We start from the raw sequence: 16,976 nt of genomic DNA, 5'->3' as shown, positions 1-16,976 counted from the left end.
TAAATGATATGAAATTGAACCAGATTGTATCAAAATAAAATACCTTTTATTCTAAATTGTTTCTGTATTACACTTCCTTACATTTTTTCCAAAAGGGGGAGGGGGGCGTTTATTGGAAGTGAATTGTCATGTCATTGAAAAAAACTTTAAAAATCAGGTTCAATTTCCTGATGGTGCTTCTGTAGAAAGGAGGGATTTACAAATATACTGACGCTATTTCCATGGCGCCGCCCACAGAAATCATTCAGTGATGATGATCGTCTATTCAAGGCGCTGTTGAAATTGGCTCCGAATGGTTTTTTTGTGCCTAATAACTTGATAAATATGTCACCACTACTGGCCGCTAATTGGGTAATTTAAAAGAACTATCGGTACCCTAAGCGAGGATCGTTCTTTAAAAAATACTCCTTCTTCCAGTAAAATTAGTGTTTTGATACCCTAATCGCGGATCCTCCTTTTGCTTTTCAAAACCATCCTAAATCAGCATTTTCTTTCATGTGGATGCTTACAAAAATAATTCTGAGTGCCACCCCTCCCGGGTTGTTTCTTAATCAATTTTCCCAAATGGGATGTCAAATTAAAGAAGACATTTTCCATAACAAAATGTTTATTTTTGAATAGTTGTTTATTTGCTAGGTGTATAGCAACATTTGACATGAGTGGACAAGGAAACATCTTCCAGTGAACCGGTGCAAAGCATCTGTAACACTATGGACCACAATGGTCTCATCCCAGTGGCATAGTTCAATAACCTCAATTAAACAATCATAGTGCAAAATTTGACCTCAAGTTGAAGAGTGAGTTTTTTTACTCAAATTTTCAAAGGTCATTCAATGAATGTACTAATGCATTGGGGTTAAAGAACTTTGTCCTGATAGATGAGCATGTTGTGGATCCTAGACCATACTGACATGGCAAATTGCACTTTTGTGGCATTTCAATTTAAGATATGTATGACTGGAATGTATACTTCTTTTAAGGTTGGTCAATTTCCAAAAATTCAGTGGGAGTCCCAGTCGGACATTTCACATTTTTACACACTACACCTCCCAAAAGGTTAGTCAGTTAGTAAGTAAGCAAGTAGCATACACTTCTATGGTGTACCTGCGGTCCACCAAAAAATCCAATTTTTAGCCACAAGTTGCCATTTTTAGCCACAAGTTGCCATTTTAAGCCAAAAACAAGCATTTTATGCTGACCTTTGATTTTCAAGAGGTCATAGGTCAAAAACCTTTGATTTTAGGAAGTTGCTATGATTGACTTTTGGATGTACACATTTATATTTATATCAATAAACTCCAGTATACCAGTATTATACTATATATACACAACCCGTATAATAATATAGATAACACAACCGGAAGACATTAGAGTTTGGTGAGGATACAAGCCATATCCAGAAGAAGGACCACACTATCAATAATAACCGCTTCTTTAAAGTTTTTCCTTTTCCAATTATAAATAATAACAACAACAAGAACATGGGAATCGCAAAACGGTATGCGTAGATGATGTTTTTTATGCCACAAATTGGTACATTAGTAAAAAAGGTGTTTGCTATGCGAAAGGGTTCTATACTTTCTTGGTATTGGTTAAGCTTTTCTTGATAGAGAAAGCCTATAATAAGTGCTATGCTTACTATATTAGGGTCATATTCATATTTCATCTGTTCGTGATGGTCAGCATAATGTGCATGTAGTCGAATTGCCAAGGCCTCATTTAGAGCATGCACAGAATCTGTATATTTCTGCAGATTTAAGGACATGAAACCGATTTTCTCATATATGTCAGCTATCATTCCTTGCTGATCATCCCGTAGTACGCTCTTATATATCGCAAGTGTGAAATTGTAGAAATCTATGCTTAATGTTAAGTTAGTTTTGCTGTTTTGTTGTGCAGCTATTAATGCAAGGGATGCCAGTCCCATAAGTTCTTCTCTCTGTTTCTGATCGTCTGTAAAGTCTATACATAGCGGATATTTTTGCGATTTCAGTACAGTTGTAATGCTTGTGAGCAGTTCATATAATGCTAGTTGCAGATCCTCCTGATCTTCCTTTGGTGCAGAAGAGGACATCAAGGATAACATATGATTTTCCAATATGTCTGTATGTGGGCAATTTATTTGAATTTGCCTGAGAGCTTCAAGGAACTGAATAATTTTCAATCCATTTTTATGTTCTCTTATCTTGAAACAATCTGCTTCTGTAGCTGGTACCAAATGCTGCCCTGCTACTCGATCATAGTGAAAGAAAGCAAAAGAACTATTACATTGCATGTAAGACCACTGTGTCTTCTCTTTGGCAAGCAACCTGCTAAACTGACGAAAAACAGGGTGCATTTCATACAGAGTCTCTCCAGCAGCTGAATGGAATTTCTTTAATAGGTTGTATTTTACAAGTTGGTGTAAATTGACTCTCTCACCAAGGCTGAATTTAACTACCACATTGGCAGTGACCTGATCGAAAGTCATAGGAATTGTTCCCAGTGCAATAAAAGTATTTTGGAGATCTTGATCAAGATCAGCAAAGAAAGTCTTCAGCATCTTGAAGTAGTTGCTGGACTCAGTGAGGTCTGTGATGTCATTAACAATTTCTAAGACTGGCAATTGTTGAAGCTTAGTTAATAACTCATCTTCTTCATAAAACGCTTCTTGTAAAAGATGTCCAATTAATTCTAAAAGCAGAGGAACTCCACCAGTCTTCTTTGAAATTTCCAGCACTAACTCTTCATTTAGACCTGGGCACATTTTATGCAGTGCTTCTGCTGACAGTGGTTCAGATAAGGGTTCCAATTTAATCTGATGAATTGACATTCCAATGATATTGAAGTCTTTACGGGAAGTAGCAATGAGTTTGATATTGTTACTCAAACATTGTTTTGTTACTTCAAAGAACTTTGACTTTGATTTAGAGTCTAATATAGTTTCTATACCGTCAAAAATCAGAAGTGTTTGGTTCAATTTCATTGTTCGCATCTGTGTTTGAAATTCTTGCTTTGGATCAACATCAGTTCCTGGTACAAAACCAGTGCCAAGGGAGAAAAGTATTTCCTGAAATATGTCTTTTTCAATTTGATTAGAGGTTACATTCAGTTGTTCAAAGTCCACAAAAGCCACTTTGAAAGAGTGCCATTTTACAAGTTCTTGTCCTATTGTGATCGCTGTTGCAGTTTTGCCAATTGCTGGTGGGCCAGTTATGGTGACTATTTGATATGTTCCATTAGCTAGAAGGCTAACAGCTCTGTCTATTTCCCTGTCATGACCAACATAATAATTGGGCTTCATTGATTCAGGAAAGTAAGTTCCAAAGCTGTTACCTATTCTTGTGACAGGAATATCCATATTGACACAGTTAGTTCGGACTGACTCATGGGAGGACATTGTAGATTGCATAAAGCTTGAAACAAAACTAAAACATACCAGAGCAGATAATGGTACCAAGAAGAACAATATAAGTTTTTGTAAGAAATGCAACTTCGTAAGAAGCTTGTTGTTATCAGCTTGTAATGCCACAACTGTTCTCATTTCGGCTACAACTTTTTTCACTTCAGCTTCAATGTTCCTCATATAATCATCAGGTATTTTCATAACACCAGTTCTGATGTCGTCCATTTCTTGTTTGAACCTGGCAGAATAATTTAAACCATCCATACATACTTCAATATCTTTGTAGACGGCTTGAAACTTTGCATCACTAAGAGATGCCGTCGAAGGATGGCCAAAGTATTCATTTCTTATTTGTCGTAGTTTGTCTATGTGTTGTTTTAACACTGCAGGGAGGTTTAAAGCCCCAGAGTACAGTAACATGAAGAATAATGCAGTCGGATCCCAGTCATTGCGATTACCTGACTTTGGAACTTTAGATTTGTTTTTCTTCCAGGTACCATCATTTTTCAAAATCTGTATGAAGTGCTGAAGACTGTTGTTGTCATCTTCCCAGGGATCACTGGGGTGATGTCTGTCCCATTCATGTTTGAATACACTCCGCAGTTGTTCAGTGACAGTTTCAAGAAGGATAAATGCAAGCTTGAAAAAGTTCTTGTTTTCAGATGTGTCCATTTTGACTAGGTTTTCTGTAGGAAATTTGAAAAAGAAAAGAAAATAGACAAAGTAACTTTTAAAATATGTATAAATAATCATGAAAGGAGTCAGATGTTGCTAATATTGATTTTGCGATATTGGCAAAGAAATTGTTCAAATTCTTTTGTTTTATATTGTTTTCAGCGATTGATAAATTGACATAACTTTGCAAAGAAAAGTGGTATCAACATGGGGTTTCTGAAAGCTCTAAATGTACTCTTTATTAGCATATGTAAAACTCATTTTCGACCAGGGTCGACATGTGACTCACTCCCGTGATCGTGTCATATATGAGAGGATCAGACGTAAATGATTTAGATGACTATATTGAGTGATGACTGGGGTTCAATCCCGGTTGATATTCAGGCGCAGCGCCGGTGGATTTTGTAATGTCAGAGAGGGGTTGTCATGGTCCCATACAGGCACTGAACAAGTGCTAAGTAGCATACCTTATTCCACAAACTTTTTGACCGCCCCTCGTATATTTTTTTGATCTGAATTTAGGATGGGGAATATTCGTAACATACCCTACAGAGGCCCCAGAAGATTTTTAATATGGGGAACATCAATATGTGACACAATCAAGGGAAATGAGTCGGATGTTGCTAATATTGATTTTGAGATATTGGCAAAGAAACATATCAATATAGGATATGTCAGTTTGCGTAAGCTTCATAAAGTTATTCAAAAATGTTTACAGTCTAAATTTCTGCCCATCAAAAATGACCAACAAACATTGTTGATCATATAACTCAAGCTGGGTGTTGGGGTTTAATGATTAAATTCAGTCACACCATCCAATTGTTTGAAAGAAGTGGCACAGCTACTGAAAAATTTAAGTTTTCATAATGTGGACAATCTCGGAAGCAAACATACATGTAGGAGGGTGGTCATGTCAATAAGTTTGTAGAACAAGGTATTTGAAAGAGAACTGGCTGAATTCTTTTTATCTCACTCTTGAACATAATCACTGCATTCCTTAATGCACCTGTCGTAATTTTCCTTGAAACCTTCTACCATATGTCAACAAAATTGAAGTCTTCCGACTGCTTCATGAGCCATTCTTCAGTGAAGGCTCACCATGCAGCATTGATCACCAGCAAACCTGATATTATGAAGGTAGGACTTAAAATTTAAAATAGGTTTCACTAACTGGAGGCTATGCCTGGACCACAATATGGTTGCTTTAGTTAACTGACTCCTCTGTCATGAATGGCAGCTTGACAAACTGAGAATAGGGTACAGGGCACAATCCGAGAACAGTCCCGTTCCTACCATCAACCTTCTTCACATGATGGCTTGCCTCAATATTGCTATCAAAATTGTATGATATATGCCTATGATTGTACTTTCATTTGGTAAATGATCTGTCATCAAGACTCCCAGAGGATGATTTAAGGAAGCCCCATCATGCACTGCAAACGTGTTATCACTAGAGTTTCAACTGCCACTTAACTTTTCAAATCCCATTGAATTCTGTGCAAAAGATGTTGTTTAAGAATTGTGCGTGTGTCATTATTACTTGGTCGATTTCAGAACAAAAGTGATGTATGCATAAAGGATAATTCACACCTTCTGTAGGTAACATAAAATGTGAAATCGACTAGCATTTTGAATGCGTTTTTATTGTAAATATATCAGTCCAAATTCAAATTTAACCATGCCCGTCAATGCAATGTGCGAGCAGTGGTGTCATGTTCACTCACACAGCTGTGCTAACCGCAAGTCAACACAGTGGCGTGGTGGGAAGTGCTTAAATCATCCTGAGACTCTCCCATGAATCTCAGAAAACAGCGATGAAGACCTTCCACTATGGTAACCGAGTGATGATCCAGGTGTATCCAGTGGTGTAGCTGGGATTTTTTCCAGGGGGGGCTAGTATTAGGCGGGCCCAAATCCACCAAACAAAAATTTTGCCGCTCCTTCCTCAAAAAGGTTGACCCCTTTTTTTTTTGGTGGTTTGAAAAAGTGAAGAGCAAAAATACAAGGGATAGCGACTTCATTTTGATATAATATAGTTCCATTTTTAACAAAATTTTAAATTGTTCCAATTCTATCCGCACCTTATATCGTTGGCCTATGGATTCTCTCTTTCTCTTTCTTTTCCTCTTTTTTCCATCTCTCTCACTCCTTTATTATTTTGTCCTGCGCTAGGGGGAGGGCGGGGCCCAAATAGGCATTGCCAGGGGGCAATTTCCCCCCGGCAGCTACGCCACTGGGTGTATCCACTGAATCGATTCATAATTCCAGTGTATGTCTTATCACCTTTAGATGAAACTTGTCTCGGCCGGTCGGGAGAAATTTCCATGATGACCCTGCGTTCACTTCTAGTAGAACTTGTAAATTCAAGGAGGTAGGTTTCCTCTGCAGAATGTCCTGCCCATATACATTGATGCAAAAATTGAATACTTTTGCAGTAATGTTTTGAAGGAACAAGCCAAATTCATTACCATGCGACAAAGTAGCATACCATGTTCTACAAACTTTTTGACCGCCCCTCGTATATTTCTTGATCTGAATTTAGGACAGGGAATATTCGTAACATACCCTACAGAGGCCCCAGAAGATTCTTAATATGGGGAACATCGATATGTGACACAATCAAGGGAAATGAGTCGGATGTTACTAATATTGATTTTGAGATATTGGCAAAGAAAGTGTTAAAATTCTTTTGTTTTATATTCTTTTCAGCGATTGATAAATTGATTAAATTGGCGTAACTTCACAAAGAAAAGTCATATCAACATGGGGTTTTCAGTTTCTAAAAGCTCTAAATGTCCTCTTTAGAAACATGTGTAAAACTCACTTTCGACCTGTGAGGGCCAACATGTGACTCATTCCCCTTGATCATGTCACATATGAGGTGTATTCCTACATGTAGGCGCGAAACGCTGAGGGGAGGGGTGGGAAGTTTTTGAAATGCATACATTTTACATGAACTGTATGCCAATGTTTCTATAAAACTACTTGCTTCTGTTGGAAATGTTTCTATTGGAGTAAAAACCTGGTGTAAACCAGCTAACAGATTAAACAAGGATGTTGGAAGTGCATGACCTTCTCCAGCAATTGGGCTATTCCATTTAAAATCCACACTACCCCTGTGGAAGATTTAGCTGAAGTCTTCCACAGAGGGAGTATGAATTTTAAATAGAACAGACAATTGGGTAACTTCCATTTGAAATACTACGCCAGTTGTGGAACATATAGGTAAAGCCATTATACAAGGGGAGTATGGGTTTCAAAATGATTAACCCTAACCAATTTGAAAAACATACTCCCTCTGTGGAAGACAGTTTCCAAAATCTTCCACATGGGTAGTGTGGATTTCAACTGCAAATAGCCCATTGCATTGCAGTAGAAGAAGCTTAAAATGGTGCCAGGCAAATAGAAACATGGTAATTGTATGTCGATGCTAGAGAATTAAAACAAGAAATTACCTCTTACCTTTTTTGTGTAAAATATCTATTGAAAACAACACAATTCAATACAAAAAGTCAGATTGTTTAGTGATTTGTATCATGAGTATGTCCTTCAGGTATCAATCACATGATGAAAATTGAAATGGCTTGTGATGTTGGTCACAGTGTTTCTATACCATTTTGAATTCAATTTTATTTTGGGAACCTTTTATATACACACCAGATTTGCGATGACTTTAATAGTATCTTTTAGCTAAGAATTTTTTAACCATTACTTTTTCTTTATCAGGAATAAGATAATAATTACATTTAATTCAGGGTTTTTAGCTTGCACTAGCAATTGGAGGCAAAATGTTTAAACCTGACTCATCGCCTATTGTTATTATAATTTCAAGTGGGGTTATTTTTCCTTGATGGCAGGAACCTTGTGTCAATAGATTGTGGCCAACTGACTTTCCCATAGATCAATATATTGACAGTGATGCCAACACCGCGCCTTAGGCGCACAATTGGGCTACTTGGCGATCACTTGCCGCTACTCAAAAAAGCATGCCGCTACTTGTCTAAAATTGGGCTACTTTTGCCAGTCTCAGGCCGCGGCATTAATTTGATGTATTTTCTTTTCAATTTAGCCGATTTATAAAGGTTTTGAGTCTTTGAAGCTCCAAATTGAAATTATAATGGGTTTTGTGACCATTTATTGATCGGTCAGTAACTTTCCAGTAAGTACCGGAAGTTTCAAAGTCAAGTGCTTTTCCGCCCAATTGGGTGTTTTGCTTTCTAAATTCGGGTAAATCCGCCCAAATATCCGGTATTGTGCGCTTTTTGGAAGCTTAAAAATTGGGCTACTTGAGAATCCTTTACCGCGGCCTGGCGAGTCAATGCGCCGCGCCTTGACGCTGAAAAAGTTTTGGCAACACTGTATATTGATCGTCTCTGTCAAAATGATTTAGTGTAATATCATTGTGGTTTGTTTACACTCATGTTTAGTCCATGTTTACAGTATTATTATTTATTAGCACAATATCATGCAGTAAACAACATCCCATCAAGTATGGGACAAGTAAAACTAAATCAAATTCCGGGATCAAATTAAGTATAAGTTTATACAAAATAAAATGACAAGGCCTAGGTCTATATTAAAATAAATTTATAAATAAACAAATAACTAGGACTAAATATATAAAAATTTAAATAAATTTATAATTAAATTAAGTATGTAAATAAAATAAATTTATACACAAATAAATTTATACATGAATAAATTAATAAATAAATAAATTTTAAATAAGTAAATGTATAAATAAACAGATTTAAGTAAAAAAAATGCAGTTACATTCAGATTCAGTTCTAAGATTTATTCACATAATGATCTCATCTTCAATTTATGTATAAAATGATAGATTACAATGATTGCACAGATGATTAAATTTATTGGACAATAATTGTCTCGAGACAGCAGGAAAACACACAACACAAAAAATTTAGACTCCGCATTGTCCCACGATCATGAGGACCATTTAATACATGCAAGATAATTATAACAATTCCACATTTTCATAAGACTATATTGAAATTATTAACAATCAATTTCATATGGTCATTTTCACAGTAAAGGGTGTAACTTTTGATTTTTAGGGTCAAAATTTCAAACCACTTAAATATGTTTCTGTTTACTGAAATCATGCATAGAAGCAACTTAAATTCCAGTAAAATAATGTTTCAAGGCTTAAACCTTTCGATTTCTAATAAAAAATTTGACATTTCCATAACATTTTGGTTAAAATCTAAGAAAAAATGTATTTTACATAACCTCAGAAAATTATGACATGAAAGCTGGAATACATGTGAAATCCCATTCCATAGTAAATCAACAGATATAAGTTAAATTTTATACCATGTTTTGCTATGTTTGTAATTGCAGTTTTGAAAATTTTTAACATCAAGTGTCATTTACAATGGAAATTTCCAAACCTTAAACATATTTTTAAAGTTTTAATTAGGTTCCTAAAATAATTTGAATGTCTAACTTCATGTACAAATACCGTACTGACGCGAGTATAGTCCCACCCTTTTTTTGGGTGAAAAATTACCAAAAATGGGGGGTGGGACTTTACACGAGGATTTGCTAGTTAACAAGGTGCATTTTTAATCTTTCATAACAGTGAATTCACGCCAAGGTCTCCGATATTCGCAATCGACCTTCCCAAAAAGCTTTAAAAAGTAGTCTCACTTGAGTTGTAAAAAACTTCTATTTTCTCCTATTTTTCACTAAATAGAATTTTGGGAATATTGTTGATACAAATGTCAATTTCTCTGAAAGAAATGACATGCAAACTATTTTATTTTTAATTTATTTTACGCCTACGGTACTCTGTCTGAATCTCGATCGCCATGTGTTATTTATGTAGGCGGCCATCTTGGATTTGTCCATGGTCGTAAAGTTTATTTTTTTTACTGAATTGGACTTTATTTTCTCACATCATAATCCTTCAAAAATTCCAAAATAATGTTTTCATGGATTCATGATTTATGTAGAGCATTTTAAATATTTAGAATTGATTTTGACAACAAATATGAGACAGAAAGTAAATAAAATTAGTGAAAGTGGTTGTTTACACGGTGCATAGGAAATAATGACAACTGATTAATTTTCCATTTTTCAAGTGAGAATATTATGAAAGCTTCATGTTTTGTTAAATTTATAACATCTTTAAAATAATGTGTGAACTATATTGACGATGTTTCAAGGTAAATAAATAATCTAGCAATGAAAATTAAGCTCCGTAGTCACAAAAATAATTTTGAGGTGATTTTGCAAATGAAGTTGCATGATTTGGGTTGCCAAATTCGGAACCATTTCCATTAAAAATTAGCAGTGGGACTTTACTCGGGGAAATAACAATTTCTGAAATTTTCCCAAATATTAGGGTGGGACTATACTCGAAGGTGGGCTTATACTCGCGTCAGTACGGTACTACTTGATGAAAGGAACCTCCCAGCCAAGTTTCACAGAAATTGGAGTTATTTTTTAGAATTGGCAATTCAAGCGAGTTGTGTTTCGGAGGCTTCAGTTAACAACACAGGTGATCATAAAAGTAAAATATTTTGCTAACTACTACAAGTTGACATAAAAAAATAGGTAAAAAATATCACAATTATCAATTTTCATGCTTTGCTTCTAAGTATTGAATTTCAGTTGTGACAAAAATTAAATTATCACAGCAAGTCATTTGTTTTGTTTCGGAGGCTTCATGTTAACAATTGTTAAACATTGCAGAAGTAGTTTTTTTGAAAACAACAGTGTTGGGATCATCTAAGCTGTTATTTTCTTGTGTGTATTGAATCAATGATTCTATGCGGCAGATATTGTAGATTTATCACATGTTAATTTTTTCACCCATTTGTTAGGTATGGTGTTTTTTGCATGTGAAGCCTCCGAAACAGGCTTTTTGGGTATCAGTATATTTTTCAAACATTAACCATAATGTCAATTTTTTTTAAATTTATGACATTCTGCACATATCAAGTAATAATTACAATGCAGATATCAGTATGAAACACACCAATTTAAATATGCATAGATGATAATTAATCTTATTGTTGTTTCGGAGGCTTCATTTGTTTCGGAGGCTTCAATTGTTAACGGAAAGTTTGTATTGGGTCCCATTTTCAAACGGTGATATATATCTCCACGATTTAAAAACATGTGACTTGAGGATCTACTTTGCTACATTTTGATAAATAGATTGGATGAGCTTTTTTATTTATATTTGCACAAGCTTGCTGAACAGTTTGTTTCGGAGGCTTCAAAAAAGTTAACGGAAAAACGGCTCTTTGAAGTCAAGATTTTATAAAAATTTTAAAAGCTTGCAAATCGACTAATTTTTGTTACCCATTTCAAGTTAAGATAACAACTGTTATGAATCAAGAAGAAGTGAAGAAATAACCAAGAATTATGAACCAAAGCTACACCCACAAAGTTTGTTAACAATTGTTAACGGAAAATGAAGCCTCGAAACGACAAATATCGAAGTCCGGTTCTCAAAAATACAGGGCTGTTCACAATTAAATCTAATGTGGCAGTGTTTACTGAACATATGACTGTACTTTCAGGATAAGAACTAACTGAAGAAAACACAGGGTTTTACAAAAATGTGACTGTTTTTTGTAGTTTTTCAAAATGGCAAGGTAGCTGCTAACTAGATGACTTATGTGGCCAAAAATCATGGAATTCTGTGGCTTTATTAGAACACTACGGATTAAAATGTTAAAAATCCAAAGTTACACCCTTTACCGTGAAAATGACCATATACAATGTAAATTAATACAAATATATAAATTGAAATCAATAATTGGAGCAAGCATTTTAAATTATTTATCTTCATATAAATAAATAAATACAAGAATTATTGGAAAAATGTGTACAACCATACAGGACACAAAAGTTGACTTCTGAATCACATTTAACCAAATTTCCTCTTAAGGGCTGTGGTATGAACGTTTGGACGGTATTTATTTTGGGACATTAGAGCACATCAGACATATCGAATTGCATTCTGAATACGAAGAATGTCATTCTGATATCAAATAATTTTGATTTTTTGAAATTCAAAGCAAATCATTAAAATTGATATTTTTGATATTTAACAGTACTTGAAGTAAACTTTATAAATCTGATGATTTATACTTAAAGTGTATGTAGGTGGGATGAAAAGCCGACGATCAGTTGAAAATTTTGACCTATTGTATTTAAGATATGGATTTTTTCCCTAAAACACCAAAAAAAATAGGTCTTTTGGGAAAAAATCCATATCTTCAATATGAAAGGTCAAAATTTTCAATTGACCGTCGGCTTTTCCTCCTGCTACATACACTTTAAGAATATATCATTAGATTTATATAATTTACTTCGAGGACTGTTATATATCAAAAATTTGAAAAATATCAAATTTTTATAATTTGTCATAAAATTTGTATTATATATTGTGATTTAAAAAAAATGAAAATTATTTGATATCAGAAAGACATGCTTCGTATTCAGAATGCAATTCGATAGGTTTGAGGTGCTCTCATATCCCACAAAAAATACTGTCGAAACGCAATAAACGCTCATTTTGGATCCCTTAAGCAAAACGGATACATCTTTGGATGAAACAGAGGATTGGATTGGAAACAACATTTTATACCCGCAATTAAATAATTAGAAATCTCCAAAAGAAGAAAAAAATGCCAGCAATTAAAATTTTGTATCCAACAAGAGCCGGCATTTACGTATACACTATTAATGATATATAGATATTATTAAAACCACTGATATGTATAGTCAATTAACTAAAGATACTCCAAACAAGCAATTAGTAGCTACATAAAGCATTCAAACACGCTCTATAAAACGCAGTAGAAACAATCTACTGACGAGATTCTTCAGGTTTTGAAGAAACTCCTTAACACCATAAAACGCAGTAGAAAGTGGAAGAAACTCCATAGGCCACTATAAAACAAATCAGTGTTGACATTTACAATGCATTGTGGGACAGTTTTTGCAGTTTGGGGACACTTTGCCCTCTGACCTATTGGGAAAATTGGTTTTTGTGCATACAAAATATTATGTAAAATGTTTTACTAGAATACAAATTGTTTAAAAGATATGAATATTACATCAATTTTATTTAAAATATTGGTTATGATTTCAATGATAAATGAATGAATAATAATTAGAGCAATTTCTCCGATATGTCAGAGGTCAAAGTGTCCCAAAACTGCTCTAAAAAACCGGAAGGTACAATGGTATTAAGTTGGGTTTATTAGCAGATATGATTGATTGTGCTAGATATTTTGTTCCAAATATTGTACGCATCCAATTAATTTTGATATCTGGGGGAAAAGGCTGATTTATCAATGACAAAGGATCGGAGGAGAATCGAAATCGGATCGAACCCCTATTGTACGGGCATGAAACTTGGTGGGTACAGTCAACATTTAGAGCCAAATTTTTTGAAGGTCATTTTGGGGTCATCAGAGTCACCAAGGGGTCATCTGAGGTCAAATTACTAAAAATTGTCATATGGGCTTGAAACTTGGTGGGTACAGTCAACATTTAGAGCCAAATTTTTGGAAGGTCATTTTGGGGTCATCCAGGGTCACCAAGGGGTCATCTGAGGTCAAATTAATAAAATTGGTCGTATGGGCTTGAAACTTGGTGGGTACAGTCAACATTTAGAGCCAAATTTTTGGAAGGTCATTTTGGGATCATCCGGGGTCACCAAGGGGTCATTGCAAGGTCATCAGGGTGGAGGCATGCCATTTGACGCCTTGCGTCGAAAACCGTGACGTTTCTAGTTTTTTTTAAATCAACCATGAATGATCCTAGCGAAACTTTCTGCTGTTGGGACAGTCCAAACTTAAATCAAAATCAGATCAAACCGGATCACATCAAATTAAATCAGCTTTTATTCCAAATCATCTACATGTATCACATAAGTTAACATTTATATATTATCCAGTCTGTTTAAATATTAAAGGAAGGTGACCTGATATATTTGGAAAATCAAATTCTTTAAAACTTACGTATAACATAAAATGTCATCCCTTTCAAGCACTCATGCAAAAAGAACATGTAAATGGTTTTTTTTTGTGTAAATTTGACTAATTCCTAATGGAATTACCGACATTTGTACAGTGTGAAATTGGTAGTCTTTCTAGTCTACAATGTAATATATTGATTTCAAGTGAAAGGCCCTATTTTTCTCATAAACATATTGAAATTAGAAGTTCCAACTCAGTGTATTTCCGAAGATATCATCAAAAAACTGCCTAATTAGTCTCAAATGTGGTATACTATATTTGAGACTAATTCGGCAGTTTTTTGATGATTTCTTCGGAAATATACCCATTTGGAATGCCAAATTTCAATATGTTTATGAGAAAAATATGAGCTTTCATCTGATACCAGCATTTTGATGAGGTAAAGTGGGAAATGAGATTGTCAATCAGGTTACCCACCTTTAATGTCTAATTGTCCAAGTTTAAAAAACTGTATATTGTTTATTGCCATTATTGGGAAATAAAGTATGTATATCCCAAACATCATCATTACACATAATAACAATACAAGAGATATTGTATGGAAAAGAATTGATATAATGATCCAATTAATTTTGATGATGTGTGACCTAGATTTTATGTCCATTTTGTATGAAATTCGCAAAAGAAATGTTATCACAGATAGAAGTATTAATGTGAAGTACCATGATGGAAATAATGTGGAGTCTAGAATAATGATGAGCAGTGTGATCAAAATTTGGTGAAAGCAAGATTCTTTCCTGAACAAGTAAACAAACTCCATCACTAGAGCTGGTATCCCATATGTCATGCCTGTGTAAAACCCTACTTGTAAAGAATTCAAGTAACCCAGTGCATATTTTATACAGAGTCCCCTCCCAGTAATGTGGTAGATTAATTCCTTGTAACACCAAAAACCTGTTGAATATTCTGACGTTTTATATGATGCTTTTATACCAAGAAAAAGAAGTTCTCCATAAAAGTTTTGATAATTTTTATGAAATACATTTGGATTCTTTAGGCACATTTGTATTGTTTGGTAGCAGGCTTCATAGTTTTCCGTCCAATTATATGCTCTACTAAGGTATATTAACACATGTAGCTGATGGTCATGCATCTGAAGTTGATCATATATTTGACTTGCTATATGTAAAGGTTTTATACTCTCATTGTATTGGCCAAGATGTTGGTAGGCCATCCCAAGATAATGTGCGGTAATTGCTTTGTCATAATTATCTTGTGCTTGAATATTCAGGGCTTCCTTTAGAGCATTAGCAGAATCTCTATATTTCTGAAGGTTGTAATGTAACCAGCCAATCTGCTTGTAGATGTCCGCAATCTGTACTGGCTGATCTTTATATACAGTTTTGTATATCCAAAGAGTGATATTGAAATACCTGATGCTCAGTGTTGAATTATGTTCACTTTGTGAAAACTCCTGTGCAACTTGTAATGAAAGTAATGCCAAATCTGCAAGTCCATTTTTGTTTGTCTCATCCCCAGCAAAGTCTCTTTGTAGGTGATAATTTAGTGATCTCAATTCATTTGCAATACCAGTGAGCATTACATGTAATGCCAACTTCTTGTGTCCTTGCGCTTTAAGTACAGAGGAAAAATTAGATACCATTGAACTTGTCTTCATATATTGGCACTTATTTTTAATCTGCTTATATATATTTGGGCACTTGATCTTAATCTGGTTATCAACTTGTAGTAATAACTTACTAAGTTGAACTGCTTTCTCATGAATTCCTATCTTGAAATACCCTTCTGCTGCTTCAGTAGAGATCGATTTAATGACATGCAATGTCTCACATGAAATGCTATCTTGGTCCAGAAGCATTGTAATCATTGTAGTAGCTTGTTCGGCATGTAATACATAGTTGTCTTTTTCTCCCATTAATAGGTAACTGTGTGTAATAGTTCTCAAAGTTACTACAGCACGTACACTTTCACCTAAGAAATGCTTATGTATCAAAAGCGAATGGTTTAGTGGAATCAAACTGTCATTGTATAAACCGCTTCTCTGCCAGGTCTCGCCAAGCTCTTGAGCCCAAGCAGCGGTTAAATTCATGTTAAATAAATATTTTGGTGTATGTACATCCTTACACATATCATTTACTTGTGCTTTCTGAATATCATCTGCTGCCTTAACAAACATATCAGCCATCTTTGCCTCATATAGATGGCCTTTCAGTAGAGTAACAATTTCCTTGAAATTATCAAGCTCAGTAAGTTTATTGCGGGTTTTATATAAATGATTATAGATAATGCCACCACAGCATTTATGAATTGGATCTGTTTTATTCATTATTTCCGCTGTGATATGACTTTCCGGCACGCAACATATACCTATCTTTTCTCTGAGTAAAAAGTAAATTTTCGATATACTGTATTGAAACAATAATGGTTCACAGTTGTGGCTGTAATGTGATGTTTTACTGATTTCTTTGGCCGTTTCAAGTAGCTGGGTGCCATGTTCAACCAATCCCAGTTCTAAGGCAATGAGGCCAAATGCATGTGCTTGCCTTGCTTCATGCTTTCTCTGCTCATTGGAAGAAAGAAAAACCTTCAGGTATGTGGACAACTGCCAGTAATTATTGCTTGTCATGATTGCATCATTAAATAGTAATCCAGCAGGTGCAGCCTCTTCAAATCCATGCTTCTTGTGATCTTTTTTTGCATTTGCAATAGCTATTAATATTTGACTGACCTCTAGGTCATTACCTAATGCCTTATGATGTTGTAATGCCTTATTTAAAGATGTTATTGAAACATTTTCCATGTGGGGATGTGTTCCATAAAGTAAAATACTACTTATTAGAAATTCTTGTAAACTTTCTGGCCCTGCCTTTCTGCCAGGCTGCTTCCTAGGTTTTTTCAATATACCAGCTTTGATGTCAAGCTTTGTGAGT

At 34.8% G+C, this 16,976-nt stretch overlaps 2 protein-coding genes across 2 annotated transcripts in view; one reads left to right on the top strand and one right to left on the bottom strand.

Moving 5' to 3' along the window:
- Window positions 1-16,976, top strand: part of LOC140146313 (GDP-mannose 4,6 dehydratase-like) — a 306,686-nt gene that overhangs the window by 70,382 nt on the left and 219,328 nt on the right. The gene's annotated exons all lie outside the window — the stretch shown is intronic.
- Window positions 247-7,613, bottom strand: LOC140146312 (uncharacterized). The gene is made up of 2 exons (XM_072168111.1): window positions 7,523-7,613; window positions 247-4,071 (listed from the first exon to the last, which is right to left on the bottom strand). Exon 2 carries the CDS (start codon window positions 4,055-4,057, stop codon window positions 1,313-1,315), a length of 2,745 nt encoding a protein of 914 aa, XP_072024212.1. The 5' UTR covers window positions 4,058-4,071; window positions 7,523-7,613; the 3' UTR covers window positions 247-1,312.

Source organism: Amphiura filiformis, chromosome 2 (genome assembly GCF_039555335.1).
Source record: "Amphiura filiformis chromosome 2, Afil_fr2py, whole genome shotgun sequence".
NCBI lineage: Eukaryota > Metazoa > Echinodermata > Ophiuroidea > Amphilepidida > Amphiuridae > Amphiura > Amphiura filiformis.
The sequence above is the reverse complement of the archived record's forward strand: the minus strand, read 5'-3'. Positions and strand labels throughout refer to the sequence as shown.

Coding starts and splice junctions, on each gene's coding strand:
- LOC140146312 (XM_072168111.1), bottom strand. CDS start 4,057: ATGGACACATCTGAAAACAAGAACTTTTTCAAGCTTGCATTTATCCTT.